General features: G+C 46.3%; 1 protein-coding gene across 30 annotated transcripts in view; it reads left to right on the top strand.

The window, feature by feature from the left end:
• Positions 1 to 21,186, top strand: part of OBSCN (obscurin, cytoskeletal calmodulin and titin-interacting RhoGEF) — a 320,581-nt gene that overhangs the window by 272,048 nt on the left and 27,347 nt on the right. For all 30 annotated transcript variants that reach the window (XM_089776829.1, XM_089776823.1, XM_089776814.1 and 27 more), the window contains 11 exons: positions 1,676 to 1,788; positions 3,738 to 3,906; positions 5,068 to 5,149; positions 8,771 to 8,971; positions 9,975 to 10,035; positions 13,399 to 13,476; positions 13,633 to 13,805; positions 14,490 to 14,516; positions 15,426 to 15,578; positions 17,948 to 17,993; positions 19,246 to 19,323. In XM_089776829.1, the coding sequence (XP_089632955.1) occupies positions 1,676 to 1,788; positions 3,738 to 3,906; positions 5,068 to 5,149; positions 8,771 to 8,971; positions 9,975 to 10,035; positions 13,399 to 13,476; positions 13,633 to 13,805; positions 14,490 to 14,516; positions 15,426 to 15,578; positions 17,948 to 17,993; positions 19,246 to 19,323 (1,181 nt within the window). The remainder of the gene's footprint in view (positions 1 to 1,675; positions 1,789 to 3,737; positions 3,907 to 5,067; positions 5,150 to 8,770; positions 8,972 to 9,974; positions 10,036 to 13,398; positions 13,477 to 13,632; positions 13,806 to 14,489; positions 14,517 to 15,425; positions 15,579 to 17,947; positions 17,994 to 19,245; positions 19,324 to 21,186) is intronic.

Genomic DNA, 21,186 nt, shown 5'->3' with positions numbered 1-21,186 from the left:
AAACCCATGCTGGCTATTCCCTATCACTTTATTACCTTCCAAGTGTTTGCATAGGATTTCCTTAATTATCTGCTCCATTATCTTCCCTGGGACAGACGTTAAACTGACCGGTCTATAGTTTCCTGGGTTGTTCTTATTCCCCTTTTTATAGATGGGCACAATATTTGCCCTTTTCCAGTCTTCTGGAATCTCCCCTGTCTGCCATGATTTTTCAAAGATCATAGCTAAAGGCTCAGATACCTCCTCTATCAGCTCCTTGAGTATCCTGGGATGCATTTCATCAGGACCTGGTGACTTGCTGACATCTAACTTTCCTAAGTGACTTTTAACTTGTTCTTTGTGTATCCTATCTTCTAAACTTACCCTCTCTCTGCTTGTATTCACTACGTTAGGCACACCTCCAGACTTCTCGGTGAAGACCGAAACAAAGAAGTCATTGAGCATCTCCGCCATTTCCAAGTTCCCTGTTACTGCTTCTCCCTCCTCACTAAGCAGTGGGCCTACCCTGTCCTCGGTCTTCCTCTTGCTTTTAATGTATTTATAAAAAGTCTTCTTGTTTCCCTTTATGCCTGTAGCTAGTTTGATCTCATTTTGTGCCTTTGCCTTTCTAATCTTGCCCCTGCATTCCTGTGTTGCTTGCCTATATTCATCCTTTGTTAGTTGTCCTAGTTTCCATTTTTTATATGACTCCTTTTTTATTTTGAGATCATGCAAGATCTCCTTGTTAAGCCAAGCTGGTCTTTTGCCATATTTTCTATCTTTCCTACACAGCGGAATTGTTTGCTTTTGGGCCCTTAACAACGTCCCTTTGAAATACTTCCAACTCTCCTCAGTTGTTTTTCCCTTCAGTCTTGCTTCCCATGGGACCTTACCTACAAGTTCTCTGAGCTTATCAAAATCTGCCTTCCTGAAATCCATTACCTCAATTGTGCTGGTCTCCCTTCTACCTTTCCTTAAGATCATGAATTCTATTATTTCGTGATCACTGTCCCCTATACTGTCTTCCACTTTCAAGTTCTCAACTAGTTCCTCCCTATTTGTTAAAACCAAATCCAGAACAGCTTCTCCTCTGGTAGCTTTTTCAACCTTCTGAAACAGAAAGTTGTCTCCAATGCAGTCCAGAAACTTACTGGATAGCCTGTGCCTCTGTGATGGCAACTGATCATCCAGGCCCGTCAAGGGAGTGGAGGTTGGACTCTCTCCCGCCATTCTATAAGGAATCCCCGATCAGTGTTTTCCAGACCTACCAGAATTCCCTGGGGTGGATAATGTGCAGGTGTAATGATGCCCAAGGTGAGACTGAGAGTGTGAGAAGCATTGGAAAGGGTGTGGAGTCCCACCAGCAAATGGGACATGGGTGGCCTAATGGTGTGGACTCGCAGCAGGTGAAGGGGCAGGTTTGTACAGATGAGACACTGTAGGTCCGCAGGCTTAGCCTGGATCATAATTTGGCCAAACAATTCTCCCTCCCCCACCTGGAAGAGAAACTTATGGGGATCTCTCCAGATCACTTAGTTCTCCCCCCACAAACCCAAGTCTGGGGCTAGCGCCACCAGCACAGGTAGCCTCAGAAGGTGACCAGCTCACAACCGCAGTCCCCGTTCATTTAGCACCAGCGTGGTTGTGACACACCTGGGCTCTCTTTTAAGCGAGGCACACCCATTTGTCTCTCCAGGCCCTCCGTATATGCACGTGACCATTGAGGATGTGCGAGTCCAGGCTGGGGAGCGTACCAAATTCCATGCTATAATTGAAGGGAATCCCGAGCCGTCAGTCACATGGTATAAGGTAAGTAGAAAGTGTTTCCCATAAAGGAGGGGTGTCAAATAAAGCAACGGGCTGCTGAGAAACTGACAAACAACAGAGAAGTTAGAAAACCATTGGCCGTGGGGGATTTATTTTTTCTCAGCCGTAATGGGCTCCAATTGCCTCTTGTATGTCCCGATGGGCTGCGAATGGCTGGTCTCATTTACAAGCAAAGAAGTGACACACAAAAGTTAAAATATCTGATTGTTAAGTCCATCGGAAAACAACACAAATCTAGGAACTTGGGTAAGGTTCCATCTAATCAAGTACAGCTGCTTCGGAGGAAGGTGCAAGAGTCAGTGGTGGACAAATATGCAATAACCTGACCATTGGGGAGGGTTTCTCCTGCCAACAAGAAGTGGGCTTGTAAATGTCGTTAATTCAGAATGAGCCAGCAGCACAAAAAGGGGAACATCTCCCCATTGTCATGGAGATGCAGCCAGCACTGCCTGGCTGACAGAAGACTTTCACCTAAGCCAGATCATTTCCATGTCTGTTGCACTCTTCCTCTGGGGAATCTCAGGACCTTTGCCTATATAAATGAATATCCAATCAAAAGAATCCCCATTTTATAGATGGGAAAACAGAGGCAGGGAGATTTAAAGGCTGACCCAATGTAGCAAAAGAATCAGCCTCAGCACAGTTTTCATTCCGACTCCCCTACACCAAGCACTGCACCGCTGCTTATCCAGACTGCTTGGGTCTTGACATTGAGCTGGAAATCTCATATGAGAAGTCTGGACAAGTTGAACCTCTCTAGTCTGGCATTCTCTGGTCTGGCAACCTCCATGGTCTGGCATGATATTAGTGAGCCGGATGTCCACTTATCAAGGGTGGGGCCAAGTTTCCTAAGGTCCCATAAAGTTTGTTTACAGCCCCCAGTCCTGGCTCTCAGTGTTCTGTGCTGTTATTTAGCTCTAATTTACCCCCAAATGTCTTCTCAGAACCCAGTCAGCAGTGGAAGTGCTGGCAATGCTGCTAGAAAATATTGACCTCCCGTGGTTTAGCAAATTCTCTGGTTTGGCACCTGTCAGGTCCCAAGGGTGCCAGAAGAGAGAGCTTCTATCTATACTATGAGATTCCCATCATTGTTTGAGAGTGAATGGAAAATAATGAGCACTCCAGTGGCATTTTAGGATATTTCTGCTTCTGGTCTTGACTAAAACCAAAAAATCAGGATTTTTTTTAAAGTCTTCAGATTTAGACTTTTAGACACAGCTTTGAGTTAATTCTTATTTTACCTGAGCAGGGTTTACTCAGGCCCCGTTTCTGTTAAAAACAGAACATAAGTACCAGGGCATAGAAAAATTTCCTGTGGAAAATAAACACTTCTATAGTCTAAGCACACCACAGATCTTCAGTCTAAGCACGCAGCAGATCTTCATTTTAGCTATTGGTTTTCTATAAATATCAGCTGTACTCAGACTGAGGCTTATGAGCAAAAAGTAGCTCTTTAATATGGCTGTTTGCAGCACATGATATAAAACACTGTGCACTGGTCTCCACTAGGCAGTTATTTCAAAATAATCCCCATTATTTTGAAGTAATAAGCAGAGCGTCCACACTACCAAGCCCGTGATTTCGAAATAACGGGCTGCTTATTTCAAAATCCGTACTTCTGCTTTCCTGGGGGTATGCTTATTCCAAACTAGTTATTTCAGGAGTTATTATTTTGAATTTAGTTATTTCATAATAATTTCCTAGTGTACACATGCCCTGTGTGATTGGATTATGAATCAATATAAGTTATTAACAATCACATTGATTAATATATATTTTTTTTATTTTATATTATTTGTGTGTGTTTATATATATGTCTCCTGAATCACTGAGGTCTGAGTATGACTGATCTAATTCTTCCAGCGTACCAGTACCCCTTTGGCCCTGGCACTTTAATACTGACGTAGTGTCTTCCTATCTTTTTCTTCCAGGATAATTCCTTGTTGACCAACAGTGACAGGCTCCATCAAGAGAAAGAAGGCATGACGTACTCTTTGATCCTGGACAACGCTGCCCCAGAAGATGGTGGCGTCTACACTTGCATTGCCAAAAACACAGGAGGGGAGGTCTTGTGCAAAGCAGAGCTTGTTGTGCATGAGGGTAACTTCATTCCTTAGCTCTGGTGTGTTGGCACTTTAGCCTTCTGTCTGCCACGGCTGTGCGTCTTTTGTGTCTGGGATCGGTGCGCTGGTTCAGCTTCAGTAGTTCTTGCATTTTGTCAGCACTGTTGGCTCAAAGAGGCACTGGGGCCCGTATGTACGGATGAGTCACACATCCCTGCTGGTGGTTGGGTGGAGATCAGCACCGTCCACACTGCCTGGCTCTCCCTCCTGGTGGTAGCTGCCGGGAGCAAACCCACGCGGCTGAAATGGTGATTTGTTTGTCCGCTTATTTGCTTGTGAGCTGCTTCCTGAAATGCACAGAGATGGAGGGCAGCAGGAATCGGTGGAAAGAAGACCGTTTTCAGGGGGGCCATGCAAGCCAGTCGTGCTTAAGGAAAGGTGCTAATACTTCATTTGGAGCTGATGTTTGCGGCAGGATTCAATTGTAAACATTAAACAACTAATACAGGGGATGCCAGCCATTAAAAACTCAGTCCCAGATCCTCTGGGAGGGAGAGATAATTGGCTCAACTCCATGGACTTGGGGGTGTGTCTGTGAAGCACCGACAGGCAGAACCGAACGTGGGACCTCTACATGCATGAACCTCTACAGCTTGAGCTAAAAGCTCTCGGCTAAGGCTGGAGAGCAAACTCATTCTCTCTAGGTCACTCCATGGAACAATGCTCCACTCCCAGTAGGTGTGTGGGTTACAGCCACACTGCATAATTTACCCGTGTCCAGGCACCCACACATGTAACCCTACTCTTGCCAAGAGCGTCTGAAAGTGCGCACACTGCATTGGTAACACACGCCTGGTCGCCATGTGGCCACACCAACAATTCTGGTGCACGGACTGTTACCTGGCACATGGGCTGCTTGGGGCATAATCTAGAATTATTAGCACTTTGCTAGCTGGAGCCGTGCTAGGGTGTGATTTGTATTGTCTAGCTATGCTATTTGCACCAGCTGAGCATCGGATCCATTGTGCTCATGGTGCCAAACACCTTCAGTAGTAGCCCTCTGGGCCTAATTCCCAACAGCACCTTCGAAAACGGATCCTGTTTCCCACCGACCAGAGTCAGCATGAGAGTTTTGCATTCTGTGCCCTGCCTGTGTTGTCTGAATAGCATCATTAACTTCTTCTTGGGTTTCCCAAAGCTAAGAAAGACTCCGTGACAAAGAAACAGAGCACCCGACGAAAACTCCATTCCTTCTACGAGGTGAAGCAGGAAATAGGAAGGCGAGTGTGATTTTTTTTTCACTTTTAAAATGTCCTAGCAGGGGAATGTATGAATGCCTGACTGGGGTCTCTCAATATGTAAAGAACTATTGGTAGAGGCCGGGTCTACTCTAGACCCGGAAGGTTGGGTTAACGTACACAGCAGTCATAGCAGGAGTCAGCTTATCTTAAGCCGAGCTTGGTGTTTTCTTCACAGAGAGAAGCTGATCAGAGTAAACACTCCCATGAGCTTCCCTTACCTCTCATGATTGCAGTGAGTACTGGCGCCGACCAGAGCCGCCCTCAGTATTCAATTTAGCGGGTCTTAACTAGACCCACTAAATTGAATGCCAGAAGATCGATCTCTGGCACAGTGAGTGGGGACATGGCCCTAGAGTCAGCACACTTGATAGACTCTAAGGAAGGGAGCTTCTCGCCTTACTCTCTCATCCAAGCATGGATTCAGGCTGCTAGACTCCAGACCTTGTGTCCCTCACTTGCCCAGGAGGAGGATCCCAAGACAAAGATGATGCAATAAAAACGGAGGGCACAGTTCATTGCAGTACAAGTGTACAAGATTAGGGGCAGCCTGAGTGTGCCACTCCCTAGGCAGTCCCAGTAGAAAGGGGAAGAGACAGCTCCTCTTTAAGGGAAGAGGAGAGCATGTGGTAGCCAGTTTATGAGACAATATTAATCCCAACCCTGTGGCAGGGATGGTGTTTCCCTTCCCCTCGCAGGAAAATCCACACAATGCAGGTGATGGGAGAAATGAAGCCGAATACACAGTGGTGTGAGTAGCTGTGAAACCCAAGTCTGGGGTGACCACCTGATTTCTGAGAGGAGGCAGGCGTGAAACACATGCCAATGCTTTCTGCCCACACCCCCAGGGTAGCACCTGTTTTGTTATTTACATACAGTTTTATTTCATTTGTTCCTTTTTTAAGTTGAGCCGTCAGGCTGCATTCAGCATTGGCTTAAGCAGGCAGAGCTCTCGTGGACTTCCTTCGCTTGCTGAGCCCAGTTACGCCTGGACTTTATTTGACACCCCCCCTTTTCCTTTTCCCCACTTTGAAATACAGTAGTTAGTGTGGTAAAAACCCATGGCTGAAATCCTAGTCCCAGGGTACGTCTGCACAGCAGGGCTAAACTCCAAATCAGCAACACAACTTCATCATCATCATCAACAACCATGAGCTCAACCCACGTTGGTATCTGATGCCTCCCTTACTATTTCCTTCCATCTTTCCCTGTCCAGTGCGGAGTGGCTTAGTTTCTGTAGACTAGCTCCGCACCAATCTACTATATCTTCTACCCATTCTCTGTGGGGTCGGCCTCTCCTATTCAGACCATCCATTATGCCAAATACCAGGGTCTTAGCTTTTTGCTCGTTGTTCATTCTGCAGATATGCCCGAATAGCTGTAACTTCCGTGGTATAACCTTCTGCAGTAGGTTCTCTTTTGGCTGTATCTTCCTATATAATTCCTCATTAATGACTTTCTGCATCCGTCGTATTCTCAGGATCTTTATATAACAACTCCTCTCGAACGCCATCCTTCTCTTCGAATCTTTCATTATCATCCATGTCTCACATCCCTGAAACATGCTGCTAAATACCCTTGAGTTACGCTAATTGCATAGCTTAAGTTGAAATAGCTTATTTTCAATTTGGTCGCATCTACACAGCACTTATTTCGAAATAGCACTTTTCCCTCCACTTCCCTTACTCCTTGTACGATGAGGTTTACAGAAGTCAGAGTAAGAAGCCTGTTATTTCGAAATAAATTCAAAATAACGGGCTTGCTGTGTAGATGCGCACTACGTTATTTCGTTTGTTATTCTGAAATAATGCTGCTGTGTAGACGTACCCCCCCAGTGAAGTCAATGGCAAAATGCCCCTTGATTTCAGTGGGGTCAGGATTTCACTGCAGGTCTTTAGTATTGTTCTCCACAAGTGCAATGTAAGTTCGCTGGTCTGCTTTTTCAGTGTATTTCTACCCAAGTAACCAAGGGCAGAACTGTGCCCAGGTTTGCAAACTTCTGAAATGTCTAAATCCTGGGAGTTGATGGGATTGTCTGTCCTGCTCCATGGATGCAGGTGTCCTGGAGATCTTTAGTGAAGGGTGGAAGGGACAATAAAACAATCTATGTGTACATAGAACAGAAGCGCCATGTCTGTCCACCAAGAGCCAACTGAAGGTCTTCAGCACACGCCCTAACAATGGTCCTAAGGAATCTCAGAAGAATAGCTGTGTTAGTCTTTAAGGTACCACAGGACTACTCATTGTTTTTAGAGACTAACCAAAATATCTAGAATCATGTGTTCTCATGGGCAATGCGCACTTCCTCAGATGAATTGGAGTGGAAATCACAGAAACCAAGAGATACATATAACAACAGAAGTACCTGTCAATAGCCTCATTAACACAGGTCCTACAACGGAGAGGTGCGTCTTCTGCTGTTATATATCTCTTGGTTTCTGTGATTTCCACCCCAATTCATCGGAGGAAGTGAGCGTTACCCACAAAAGCTCATGATTCTAGATATTTTGGTTCGTCTCTTAGGGTGTGTCTAGACTACCTAGTTTTGTCGACAAAAGTGGACTTTTGTCGACAAAACTATACCAGCGTCTACACTACCGCTGAGTTCTGTCGACATAACGTTGACAGAACTCAGCAGTTTTGTCGACGCTGGTATACCTCATTTTACGAGGCATAACACCTTCTGTCGACAGAACTCTGTCGACAGAAGGTGTTATTGCCTGTAACGTTGCATCCAGACTACGGAGTTCTGTCGACAAAGCAACTTTCTTTGTCGACAGAACTCAATGTGTTTGTCGACAGAACTCAATGTGTCTGGACGCTCTTTGTCGACGGAAGTTTTGTCGACAGTATCTGTCGAAAAAACTTCCGTCGACAAAACGCAGTAGTCTAGACGTACCCTTAGGGTATGTCTAGATTACATGCCTCTGCCGACAGAGGCATGTAAAATAGGCTACCCGACATAGTCAATGAAGCCGGGATTTAAATATCCCTGGCTTCATTAAAATAAAAATGGCCACTGCGCTGTGCCAGCTCAGCTGATCATTGGCACAGTGCACGAGTCAAGACGCGGATCGGTTGACAAGGGAAGCCTTTGTCAACCACTTCTGTAAACCTCATTTCACGAGGCATAAGGGATTGGTCGATGAAGGCTTCCCTTGTCGACGGATCCGCGTCTTCACCGCTGCACTGTGCCGGCACAGCGTGGCAGCCATTTTTATTTTAATGAAGCCGGGGATATTTAAATCCCGGCTTCATTGACTATGTCGGGTAGCCTATTTTACATGCCTCTGTCGGCAGAGGCACGTAGTCTAGATGTACCCTAACGTGCTACAGGACTTCTGGTGCTAAGGGTGTAACTGGCAACTCTTGGTCCATAACCAGTTCAGCTTTGGGGGGCCAGTCAGCAGAAAGTGACATAATCTCATACACTATAGAGGCAGATTGTTACATTAGGCTGCGTGTAAGGTGAATGTGGAAGGAAGGATTTGAGAGAAAAGACTGCATGAGGGGGAGAAGAATGCAAGCATCTTGAATCTGACATTCCGAAGGACACACGGCAAAACCTCAAGGTGATTTTTTTTTTTTTTTGGTTATTTACAGGGGCTCTTTCAGCTTTGTAAAACGGGTTGTGCACAAAGGGAACAGAGTCTCGTGTGCTGCTAAGTTCATACCTCTGCGAAGCAAAACGAGAGCCCAGTCCTACCAGGAGAGGGACATCCTCGCCACGCTTTCCCACGACAGAATCACCCGCCTGCTGGATGCGTTTGAAACAAGGAAAACCTTGGTTCTGATTCTGGAACTGTATCCTTCTCTTCTCTTCTTTTTCTCAGCCAATGCTGGGAAGTGCCTGTTAAGAAAACCCATGTGAATATGAATATAACCATTTGTACTTGACACCTGAGATATAAAACACCTGTGTCCAGACTCAGGGGTTTTACTTTTTTCGAAAAAACTTCACCTGCGTCTAGACTGCAGCCGCGTTCTTTCGAAATTAAATCGAAAGAATGCGGCTTTTCTTTCGACGGTGGTAAACCTAATTCCACGAGGAAGAACGCCTTCTTTCGAAAGTGCTCTTTCGAAAGAAGGCGTTCTTGAAAGCAAACAGGCTTTTTAGAAAGAGAGCATCCAGACTCACTGGGTGCTTTCTTTCAAAAAAGCGGCTTGCTTTTTTGAAATTCCGCGTGCAGTCTAGACGCTCTCTTTCGAAAGAGGCTTGCAGTCTAGACATAGCCCCACTGGGGTACAACATAAACATATTAAAGATTGTAAGGGGCTCACTTACAATGAGTGTGGGGGCCATATAAGTACCCAGGATGGGTGGATTTGCAGTAGAAAAAGCCACACTAGAAAAATACCTCTCACAGCAATGGATTATACAGCGCCAAAGCACTTCTGAAAGCTGAAGTCCCTGCCTCAAAGGGATTAGTCTAGCTGGAAATATGAAAGCACAGAGAGAAGATGGTGAGGAGCAACCAAACAATGAAATTTAAAGGAGAATTTTAGCACAAGGCAGCTGGTTAATTCCATGGGTTTCATTTAATTGTTAAGGAGCAAAGATGTTCAGTGGTTGAGTTTAACATTCCCCACGGGAGGACTGCCCTATGTCCTTCCAGATTTGAAGCATTTTATCCCAGACCCAAAGCAAATGCCTGTCAGAGAGAGGGGATTTAACATCACGGAGGATATAGGCTGCCCTCTGGGATCTGTTCTATTTTATTACCATCCAGCGCTGTATTTGTTGTAGAATGCTACTAAGTGATGATGATAAACAAATGGTCTTAATTCTCCTTAATGTCCTTGCTAGGTGCTCCACCGAGGAGCTCTTGGACCGTTTATTCAGGAAGAATGTTGTTACTGAAGATGAGGTACCAATGTCTTGTCCTTTTAAAATTTCCCCGTGTGGCACCTATGAGGTTCCTTCCATGTGTTTTGACTGATACAATAATTTCCTGTTCACTAGTGATTTTATCTTCTTCATCTCCTTGCCCTTCCCAAGCCAAGAAGTGAGATGCATCCTCGGGGGTGGGGGGCGGTTCCAGTCCCTTCTAGCTCCAAATATCAGAGCTCTTTAGCCTGTCTTATTCTGGAACACAAATCTCCTGCACTTCATTGGCTACTTTTATTTTTCTCAGGTCTCAGAGGAAACAGTAGAGAAGACTATATAGGGGCAAGGCTGAATTCCCTTCTAGCTAGGCCTTCTGCCTGGGCCTGGCTATTAAATTCCCACCCATGGTGAAATTTTACTCATATTAGGATCTGTGCCCAGTCTAAAGATTGGCTTTCTAACATGTAAATGACAGGTATTTTCTGTTTCTCTCGGATGGAAGGCCAGCCGGGACAATCTTCCCCTGCCGTGTCTGGCATGGGAAGAGCATGGGGATTATTAAAGGCACAGCTGTTTTTTTTTTCTCGTGAAAACCCACTAACTCAGTTTTTTGCTCAACAACTTTTGTGTCCTCCTTGCTGGTTTGTTTGTTTTTGGTTTTGGTTTTGGTTTTTTTGCCAGGATTTTTGGTGAAAGCATCTGGCAAGCCTACTTATTGGAAAACTCCAGTGAGGCAGACACACGGGGCATGTCTGTGCGTCCTATGCCAGTGAGCCCCCAGGCTCAGAAATTAGACACCAAAGGGGTGGGGATGGGGTCCCAGCGCCGGTGTGAGCCACAGCTGTAAAGCACAAGCTACCCAGCTGCTTTTAGACAGCTAGTAGAAGCCCTGCTAGACTGAGTCTGTCGACCTGTGCTGAAGGCTTTTTGTCACAGGCTGTACAGTCATATCCTTAGCCACTGTCTCTGAATTCCATGTGCTAAGGCAGGGTGGGCAAAAGGACCCACCAAGCAGATTGATCCAGTCTGCAGAGGTCCTGCCAGTTCCAGGCCAGTCAGGGCCTAGGGATGGGGGAGTGCACAGTGCTTAGTCAATCGTGGTGGGCACCTCTAAGCACCATGGAAGATGGGGAATGAGAGACTTTGCGCGCTCCCTGTGTCCCAGGCCAATGAGCGAGCAAGCGTGCAAAGTCTCCTCCAACCCTGCCCTGAAAGCAGTGACCTGAGGGTAAAGGGGGGATTGGATGGAGTCTCCTTCCACCACCAGGGGCGCAGGTGCAGGGGGCAAAGACTTCACCTGCTCCCCCACCCCCAGATCAATCAGGGTCTGTGAACACAGAAGTATCCTGGCCCCACCCCCTTCTGCCTGAGGCCCCGGGGCCATGTCAAAAATTACAAAAATTATTGCCCGGTCTTGTTGCTTGTTTCTGTTTCACATAAAATAGCCTCGTTTAAAAAGTTTATTTTATTAGTTTTTAAGGTTTTTATCATGGAACGAGGAGTAACGGTAGTTTGGAATAGGAAGCCTAATCCGAACTACTTAGTCCGTGCCGCGTGTAGCCGCAGGGCACGGAGTCCGCACTAGCAATATGCAAATGAAGCCCGGGAAATTCAAATCCCGGGCTTCATTTGCAACTCCGGTTGCCTACATTACCACCCTAGTTCAAACTAGGATGGTAGTGTAGACATACCCTTAGAGTTCTTTGAAGGGGTTAACAAACATGCGGACAAGGGGGATCCAGTAGATATAGTATACTTGGATTTTCAGAAAGCCTTTGACAAGGTCCCTCTCCAAAGGCTCTTGTGTAAATTACACGGCCATGGGATAAGAGGGAAGGTCCTTTCTTGGATTGAGAACTGGTTAAAAGACAGGAAACAAAGGGTAGGAATAAATGGTAAATTTTCAGATTGGAGAGGGGTAACTAGTGGTGTCCCCCAAGGGTCAGTCCTGGGACCAATCCTTTTCAACTTATTCATAAATGATCTGGAGAAAGGGGTAAGCAGTGATGTAGTAAAGTTTGCAGATGATACCAAACTGTTTAGGATAGTCAAGACAGAAGCAGACTGTGAGGGACTCCAAGAAGAGCTCACCAAACTGAGCGATTGGGCAACAAAATGGCAAATGAAATTTAATGTGGATAAGTGTAAAGTAATGCACATCGGGAAAAATAACCCCAACTATACGTACAGTACGATGGGGGCTAATTTGGCTACGACAAATCAGGAAAGAGATCTTGGAGTTATCGTGGACAGTTCTCTGAGAACTTCACGCAGTGTGCAGCGGCGGTCAAAAAGGCAAATAGGATGCTAGGAATTATTAGGAAAGGGATAGAAAATAAGACCCAGAATATCTTACTGCCCCTGTATAAAACTATGGTACGCCCACATCTTGAATACTGTGTACAGATGTGGTCTCCTCACCTCAAAAAAGATATTTTGGCCTTGGAAAGGGTTCAGAAAAGGGCAACTAAAATGATTAGGGGTTTGGAATGGGTCCCATACGAGGAGAGGTTAAAGCAACTGGGACTTTTCAGTTTAGAAAAAAGGAGACTGAGGGGGGATATGATAGAGGTCTATAAAATCATGAGTGGTGTAGAGAGGGCCGATAAAGAAAAGTTATTTATTAGTTCCCTAAATAGAAGAACTAGAGGACACCAAATGAAATTAATGGGGAGCAGGTTTAAAACTAATAAAAGAAAGTTCTTCTTCACACAGCGTGTAGTCAACCTGTGGAACTCCTTGCCAGAGGAGGCTGTGAAGGCTAGGACTATAATAGAGTTTAAAGGAAAGCTAGATAATTTCATGGAGGTTAGGTCCATAAAAGGCCAGGGGATAAAATGGTGTCCTTGGCCTCTGTTTGTCAGAGGCTGGGGAAGGATGGCAGGAGACAAATCGCTTGATCATTGTCTTCGGTCCACCCTCTCTGGGGCACCTGGTGCTGGCCACTGTCGGCAGACAGACTACTGGGCTAGATGGACCTTTGGTCTGACCTAGTACGGCCATTCTTATGTTCTTATGTAGGCCAGAGATTAAGACACTGATGTGGGATGTGGAAAACCCACATTTACCTATCTGCCCCAGCACACTTGCTGCTGGGTTATTGGCTATTCTGGGTTGACTGGAGCTTTCTCTCACATGGAGGGGCAGGGAGTTATGAAAAATTTCTAAAGGTCTCATTTTAATCTGACATGGAAGAAAAACAACTTTTGAAACTAGAAACTTTTCGTACAATGGACTTGTTCTCCAGCCAGCTTTAATTATCAGTTCAATCTGCATGTCCCATATTTTCTACAGGGAATATTTCTGGAATTGGTAATTCCTCTGAAACAGGGAATTCATGTTTTAAATAGATCCATTGTACAATTCAAATGAAAATACGTTGTAACTAATTTTGATTTTTAAGGTCAAATTATACATCAAGCAGCTTTTGGAAGGACTCAGTTATCTCCACGAGAATAATGTACTTCACTTGGACATTAAGGTAAGTCGCAAAGGAAAATCTTCCTTGTATTAGCCATTGTAGCTTGCAGGGCAGGCGAGTGATGTGTTTTATTCAAACTGTATATTAAAGATTTACTTGTGTTTAAAAATGATGCCCTTTGGCAAATAAATGTTCTCTGTGTTTTCTGATCATTAGCCTCCAAATATCATGATGGCCTACCCTGAAAGAGAAGATATTAAGATCTGTGACTTTGGGTTCGCTCAAAAGATAAATCCATCTGAGCCTCAGTACAGCAAATTTGGATCTCCTGAGTTTGTCTCCCCGGAAATTATCTCTCAACTCCCAGTGTCAAAGGCGTCCGATATTTGGTAAATTGTCACTTTTTAAAAAGTTACAGCACCGAGCACTGTAACTTTGGGGCTTGAGGCGTAAAGAAACTGGGCTTATTAATCGATCTGTGCAGTGTAAAGACACGTGCTTATGTGCTCTAGTTACGTGATTGGATGGCAGGGGGGGTGGGGCACTAGCACAGGTTCCCCAATGCCGAGGAGTAGGCCCTGAGTCTTGGGGGCCAGATCCAGACAAGCCAGCAGGCCACATCCAGCCACTGGGCCTTAGGTTCCCCACCCCTGCGCTAAGTAATCCAGCAAAGCCAGGGATGGCCAGAATGGACATTCCTGGTATGTTTACAGTAAAATAACTTTTAAAAAATAACCAAAAAATCGTATTGATATGTAACAAAGAAGAAAAATGCACACAACCCTGATTTTTTAATAATCCTTCCCAGTCACCTTGAGATAAATTGTGCAAAAACTGTTTCCCATGTTGCTGTTTGATTTTGGTTTTGTTTTTTGTTTTTTTTAATCTGGACTAATGCAATAGAATATTGGGATTTTGCCTTTTTAAAAGCTAACCCTTGCCAGACAGATAAAGAAGATCCTTTTGGGCAGTTACTTGGGTTATTGGCGCCGGAGCTCAGGGAAGCTGTGTGGTGAGGGAGGGAGAGAAGGAGGAATATTTGTCTGATATAAATATGTGTCTTTTCTCCCCAGGGCTGTTGGAGTCATCAGCTATTTAAGGTAAACAATCTGCTCTAACAGCCCTATTCAGCTTTCCTTAATTCTGACTCAGGCAAAACTTCCAGGGCTTGTCTACACTACGGAGAAGATCGACTTGCTGGAGAGTCTCGTGAAAACTCACTAACTTAAACTGAGAAGGAGCCCTGGCAGTCCTGCTCGTCACGGGGAGGAAGGGGAGTCGACTGTTAGTTAGTCGATAATTTAAACTATCTTAAATTGTTATTTTGGGCTGTCCATCAACCTCCCGTTGTGTGGACAGCCCAAAATCACAGTTTAAGATAGGTCGACTCCAGCTACGTAATTAACAAAGCTGGAGTTGTGCATCTTAAGTCGACCTTCCCCTTTAGTGTAGTCCAGGCCCCAGTGACTTCAGTGGGAGTCTTGAGTGAGTGAGAAGTGAACGGATGGTGATTGTTATTTAGTAAAGTATTTAATGCGTATATTACTGACAGCATGCTAAGCACTTCCCGTTCTAAAGATGATGTCCCTGCTCCAAGGAGCTGACAGCATCTGTGAATAGTGGAATACTATAGTCAGTTTTTAGCTTTGGAGGAAGTATTTCACAGTGGCAGATACTTTCTTAGGGACACATATTTTGATCATCACTAATGAAAAGGCACATGTCTAGATTTAAATTACTAAATTGCAAATGTGGTTTGGAAAATTGGACCCTTCATTTTTCTGTTCTCAGATGCTGTATCTGTAAAATGGATATAAATAATTTCCAAAGTGCATTGCAGACCCTTGGATGAAAGATATTATACAAGTGCAAGTGGGCTGTGTGTGCCTCGTTTTGAATCTGTGTCCCATTTTAAAACCTTTGTCACGCAGTTGCGCTTTTGGAGGGTTGAGTCTCAATAAAATACTAACAATTCATCTCTTTTTGTTTTATGATGTTAATGCAATAAGCTTAACCTGCAAGTCTCCATTTGCTGGGGAAAATGACAGAGCAACCCTTCTCAATATCCAGAACGGGACAATCGCTTGGAATGTCCCTAACTTTGTTCACCTAAGTGAAGAAGCAAAGGATTTTATCAAACAGATCCTGCAGATGTCTCCCGAGTGAGTCCTTTTGCATTGTTTTCCACAAATATCATATTGGATGCTTGTAGAGTGAGTTGACTGTTTTCAGCCAATCAGATCTACATTGACTCTGAGAAGAACCAAATTTGGGCAAGTTGGTATAGACAGTACATCAGCCTTTCAGGTCTGAAGGCAGCTGTGCTCAAATCCATCTTTATAGAGTCCCCAGAAAACTCCCCCCTGAAGATAAGAATGTGTCTAGTGAATGAGTAGCGAGTCATGATATTAGACAGGAGGGTGTTCAACTTCTGACAAGCATATTACCATGGGGCTAAGGGCTTACCTATTTAGGATCCTAAATAGAGGAGCATACCACGTTAACTAGATTGTTCTATAAGGCAAATGAATAGTAATCATGTTCCACACCTCAGAGAAGGCAAGAGACTGGGAGTTTCACCCATGGTGTCAAGTATCAGAGGGGTAGCCGTGTTAGTCTGAATCTGCAAAAGCGACGAGGAGTCCTGTGGCACCTTATAGACTAACTGAAGTGTAGGAGCATAAGCTTTCGTGGGCAAAGACCCACTTCGTCAGATGCACCCATGGTTGTAACCTCCACTGTTTAGGCTTGGACACAGCCGCTTATCCCGAATAGCTACCAACTTGGAAGATTAAACCAAACCCCCTGGTAAAGGGGGACCTCCGGGAGCTGTAGAGCAGCCTCCCTTGGTAGCAACACTTCAGTCATTTCTGGTCTGGCAAAGATAGAATCGAGTCAGGTGTGAGGAAGACACGTGAAGCGCTGTCTTCCCCGGTGGTGTCATGAGGGAAGGCCCTGCTGTAGGAGCTGCAGAATCCTGTGGTAACTTCCAGAGTCTCGCCTGAGGGACCGGCAGGAAAAATCCTGTAGCTTGACCCATGTTTTGCAGAGTAGGAGAAACGTTTGGTTTGAAAAGGATTGTTCTGGTTGAACCGGAGGCTTTACTGCCCCATGGCAGAACCCAGCTGGCAAGGGGCAAGCTGTAGAACCTAGCTGGTATGGACCTGGAGAGGAGGGGGGGAGTGGGAACGGGAGAGGGGAGCAAGTTGGGACTGGCAGGGCTGCTAAGCGGCTCTCCTCTGGCCCCATGGAGAGGGACCCTTTCCCTAGAGTTGACTGCTGCTGGTGGGAAGAGAACTGGGAGGAGTCCTCTGGCCCCAGCTCTGGGTAGCCTGCGTGCACCCCAAACTCCTCATCCCTAGCCCCAGACAAGAGCCCCACATATACCTCCCATCCCCATCCTCCACCCCCGCCTGCACCTGAACCCCTCATCCCCAGCCCCACTCGGAAACCCACCAGTCACATTAAGTAGGTGAAACTCAAATCTTCTTACAGTTTTTTTTTAAGTAATGGCTTTGTCTAGTGCTAGTTACGTAACGTGGGTCCTGTTGGAATATGCTGCAATAGTACAATTTTCTGAAAACTCTGGTCGAAAGATATAATCATGTCGGGTCACAGACAGGCATCAATAATGTACTTCAACTGGGTCATGAGAAACAGAGTTTGCAAATCGCTGATTTAAAGTGACTTACAGCTCAGAAGTCCTAAAGATTTAGCTCATGGGTGGGCAATAATTTTTGATGGGCTAAGATTTTGGTAAGTAGTTAAGGGCTACACTTTTCTATGGGGGAGGTGGATCTGGACAGAGTTTGGGTGCAGAAGGGAGCTCAGGGTAGGGGGCTGGGGTGCAGGAGAGGGTGTGGGGTCTGGGAGGGAGTTTGGGTGAAGAAGGGGTTGTGATTTGGTGCAGGAGCTTGGGGTGCAGGATCAGGGAGGGGGTATGGGTGCAGGAAAAGATTTGAGCCTGGGGGAAGGGGTGCAAGGTCTGGGAGAGAGATGTGACCTGGGGGAGGGAGGATGCACAGAGTCTGGGTGGTGTCCTGAGTCAGGAGGGAGGTGGTGACCTCAGAAAGGTAATTGGGGAGAGGGAGAGGCTGGGGAAGCCGCTTACCTAGGCAGCTCCCAGCCAGCAGCCCTGCAGGACACTGAGGCATGCTCCCTGCCTGCCACAGAGAGGTTTCCAGCCAATAGGAGCTGAGAGATTTTGTTGGTGGGTAAGGACAGCACATGAAGCCTCTCCCTTCCCCCAGCACCCAGAGCAGAGAGCCACAAGGAACAACCAGCCACTTAAAGCGGCACGGGGCTGCTCTGACGTGGCTGGCTGCTTTGTGCCTGAAGGTCACAGCAGGGCAACACATGGGCTGGATCCGGAGACTTAGTTGGCCGGATTCAGCCCACGGGCCATATCTTGCCCATCCCTAATCTAGCTAAAGAGAGATCTGGTTGGCACTCGACCTGCAAGGAAGCTACATGCCTCTGGGCGTGTCATGCTGAGGATGAAAGCTGAAATGTGTCTCTCTTCTGTTCTCAGAGCCAGACCTACTGCTCTGGAATGTCTCTCACACAACTGGTTCTCGGTAAGTTTGCCTGGCTTTTACCCCGTCTCTCTCCCAGCCGGTATCACCCCGCTTCTCTTGTGGAGGCCACTTTGGCTACATCTAGTCTGCATCCCTCTGTCCTCAAAAAATGAGCTTTACAGGAGCTGTTGAAAAAGGCTTTATTGTCGACAGATCCGCGTCTAGACTGCTATTTTTTTTCAAAAAAGCTCCGTTCAGAAAAAAAGCAGAGGCCATGTTTATGCTAATGAAGCACGGGATATTTAAATCCTGGCTTCATTAGCAATTTCAACGTGCTTGATTTGCATCCCTCTGTCGACAGAGGGATGCAGTCTAGACACACCCTTTGTGTATGCGGATGTTCAGCTGCTGTGCCGCAGCAGTAAGCGATTGTTTGGTGTATGTAGGCTGCCTTTTCTATTCCAGACATGTAAAGAACCCCCCGTTAACCTTAACAAGCAAGTCTCATGCACTAAGAGGAGATTACGTCCTTTTGCAGAGAGGGAAATTAAAGTTCCTATTTGGGTGTCTGGAAGCCCTACCCAAGGAGAAAAGCAGAAAGGAAAGAAGAATCAAATCACAGTGTGTGTGCATTTGTGTGATGACTGGAGCGTGGGCTGTCTGACCTAGTGGTTAGAGCGTGAATTGGGGATCAGGAAGCAGCTCAGAGTGGATACTGGGAGATCAGAGACCAAGACAGGTCAGAGCAAGCATCAGGAGAAGGGGCAGTTACCAGGAGTAGGTAGCACAAGCAAAGCAAACCGAAGCAGGAGAAACCCAGTTGCCTAGAAAACTTCCTCCTGCTCTGCTTTGCTTAAATAGAAGCAGGGAACCAATCGGGACTCCCAGAATTCCACCAATCAGAGCCCAGCTCTGGAGTCCTCTGCCAGTGGGACGCTTGTAGATCGGGCAGCACCTAACAGGTTGGCATGTTGACACTTACTGATGCCCTGGGTTTGAGACCCTGGTTCTCTGACAGGGAGGAGGGCCCGATTCTGGACTCATTGGACCTTTTGTTCAAAGCGTCTCCTTGTGGCTCCACAGCGGGGGAGTTAAACATCGGAACTCTCCCTTGCACTGAGAAGTGCTGCGTGCCTGAGAGAGGATTGCTGGAAGAGGTTTCCTCTTTCCCGCAGGAGCCGGGGACTCGGTTGGATGACCCAGGAAGTCCCGTTTCCTCCTCTGGACCCACGTTTCTAAATCGTACCTGTCGCCCATTGAAAACGTCACTGAGATTTTGTCACCAGCGCTTTTTTCTCGTTCTTTTCTGCAGTGCCACGTCCCGCTGGAAGAAGCCCATTTTATTAACACAAAACAGCTGAAGTTCATTGTGGCTCGAAGCAAGTGGCAGGTGAGCAGCCCTCGGTCTCCCTTGCACTTTCTCTCTCTAGTTAGTTTTTAAAAGGTCTCTTCTTTGCAAGACAGCAGCACCAGTAGGGAGTGTGCAGCTGAGGGCCCTGAGAAGGGAATAAGGGGAAAGATTCAGTGGACGTGGCAAAAATAAGGCATTCAGGCCGGAAAAATACAGACCTTCCAGCTCTCACCACTGCCCTGCCTACTGTGCCATGATCCAGCCCAGGGCACTGTCACAGAGTGCACATCCACAGCCAGATGTGACTGTCAGCCAGCAGGTAGAACAGAAGGTTTTGTGGGTCCCTGGGACATAGTGTAGCCCAGACTTGTTAACACAGGAACCAGGAGCAGTCAGGACAATCTATCTTGGGGAGAGGGGGGGCCAGAGCCAGTGCCCTGGTCTCCTTCCCTGCATTCTCAGCCAGCCCAGAGTCACTCACACACCCAGCAACTTGTTCCCCAGCATGCGGGCAGCCCCGTCTCCTCCTTTGTTCAGATTCCTGGGCAAGGCGTCACCTGGTTGCTCCCTCCACCTAGGCTCAGGTTACAGGACAGCCTGAGCTGTTATTGTGTAGGTGCTAAGACGGGGCAGCCTCCCCCTCAGTGAGAGCCACACCCGACATTCCCATCCCAGCCAGACACCCGTGCAGTGCCCAGGGAAACTGAGGCACACACACAGCGTTACAACAGAATAGCACAGGACAGTAGAAATCACCCACAACATAACAAAGGGAACAGAGCGAACACAATCCTCACTACGTCACACACTCCCCCTCTGAATGTGGAGCAAAGACAGCCCTCATCTTCACTAGGGCTTTATTTTGAAATAGTCTCCCCCCCACCTCTTAGGTCGAATTGGTAAGCAGAGCATCCACACTCCCAAACCCATTATTTTGAAATAATGGGCCGCTTATTTCAAAATCTGTACTCCTGCTTTCCTCGAGGAATAACGCTAATTCCAAATCAGTTATTTCGAAAATAGCAGCCGTGTGGATGCTCCAGTGCCACAATTTCAAAATAATAACTCCCCAGAGTCATTCAAACTAATTACTCCCCAGTGCTTCCGGGGGCTCTAAGTCGAGGTAGCATATCCACAGAGCCTGCCTTGGGCTAATTTTGAGGCTTCCCTGTGGTGTGGACACACTAGTTTGATTTTGTTATTTTGGGAGTTATTAAATTGATTTTCGTTATTTCGAGATGGTTTCCTAGTGTAGACATGCTCACACTGAGTCTGAGTCCTCAGTGACTTCTGAAAGTTAGGTGACTTGTCTGATAATCTTAGGGTACGTCTATACTAAATTTCTAAAATGGTGACCAGCCGGGAACATGTAAATCAAGCGCGGGATATTTAAATCCCGGGCTTGATTTGCAATTTCGGTCGCCCTCATTAGCCTCCCTAGATCTATCTAGGGGGCTAGTGTAGACATACCCTTACTCTACAAAAAGACTTTCTGTGCTTCAGCACACAAAATGCTGAGAATACTAAAGCCCAAGGCTGCATCTAGACTGGCAAATTTTTCCGCAAAAGCGGCCGCTTTTGAGCAAAAACTTTTCCGTTAAAAGCATTTGCGGAAAATCATGCCAGTCTAGACACAGCCCAAGAGAGAAGTCCTGGCCACACAAACATCAGCAGGAGTTTCTTTATTGATTTCATTGGAGTCAGGATTTTACTACGGCCATTTGGATACCTGTGTTTTGATGGTGTCTTAAGATTGCTCTGAGGGTGGGGTTGGGACGGAGGAACGTCTGATTTCTTATCCCCTCTGTGAGTCTGATTCAGTCTATCAGTAGGAAAAAGTTCTCCCAGCTCTCAGCCTCAATTATTCCAGTTGCACAAACTGAATACTGCTGCCTATCCCCA

This window comes from Pelodiscus sinensis, chromosome 2, assembly GCF_052426305.1.
Source record: "Pelodiscus sinensis isolate ZL-2025 chromosome 2, ASM5242630v1, whole genome shotgun sequence".
NCBI lineage: Eukaryota > Metazoa > Chordata > Testudines > Trionychidae > Pelodiscus > Pelodiscus sinensis.
Note: the sequence above shows the minus strand (reverse complement) of the source record. Positions and strands in the feature narration are given on the sequence as shown.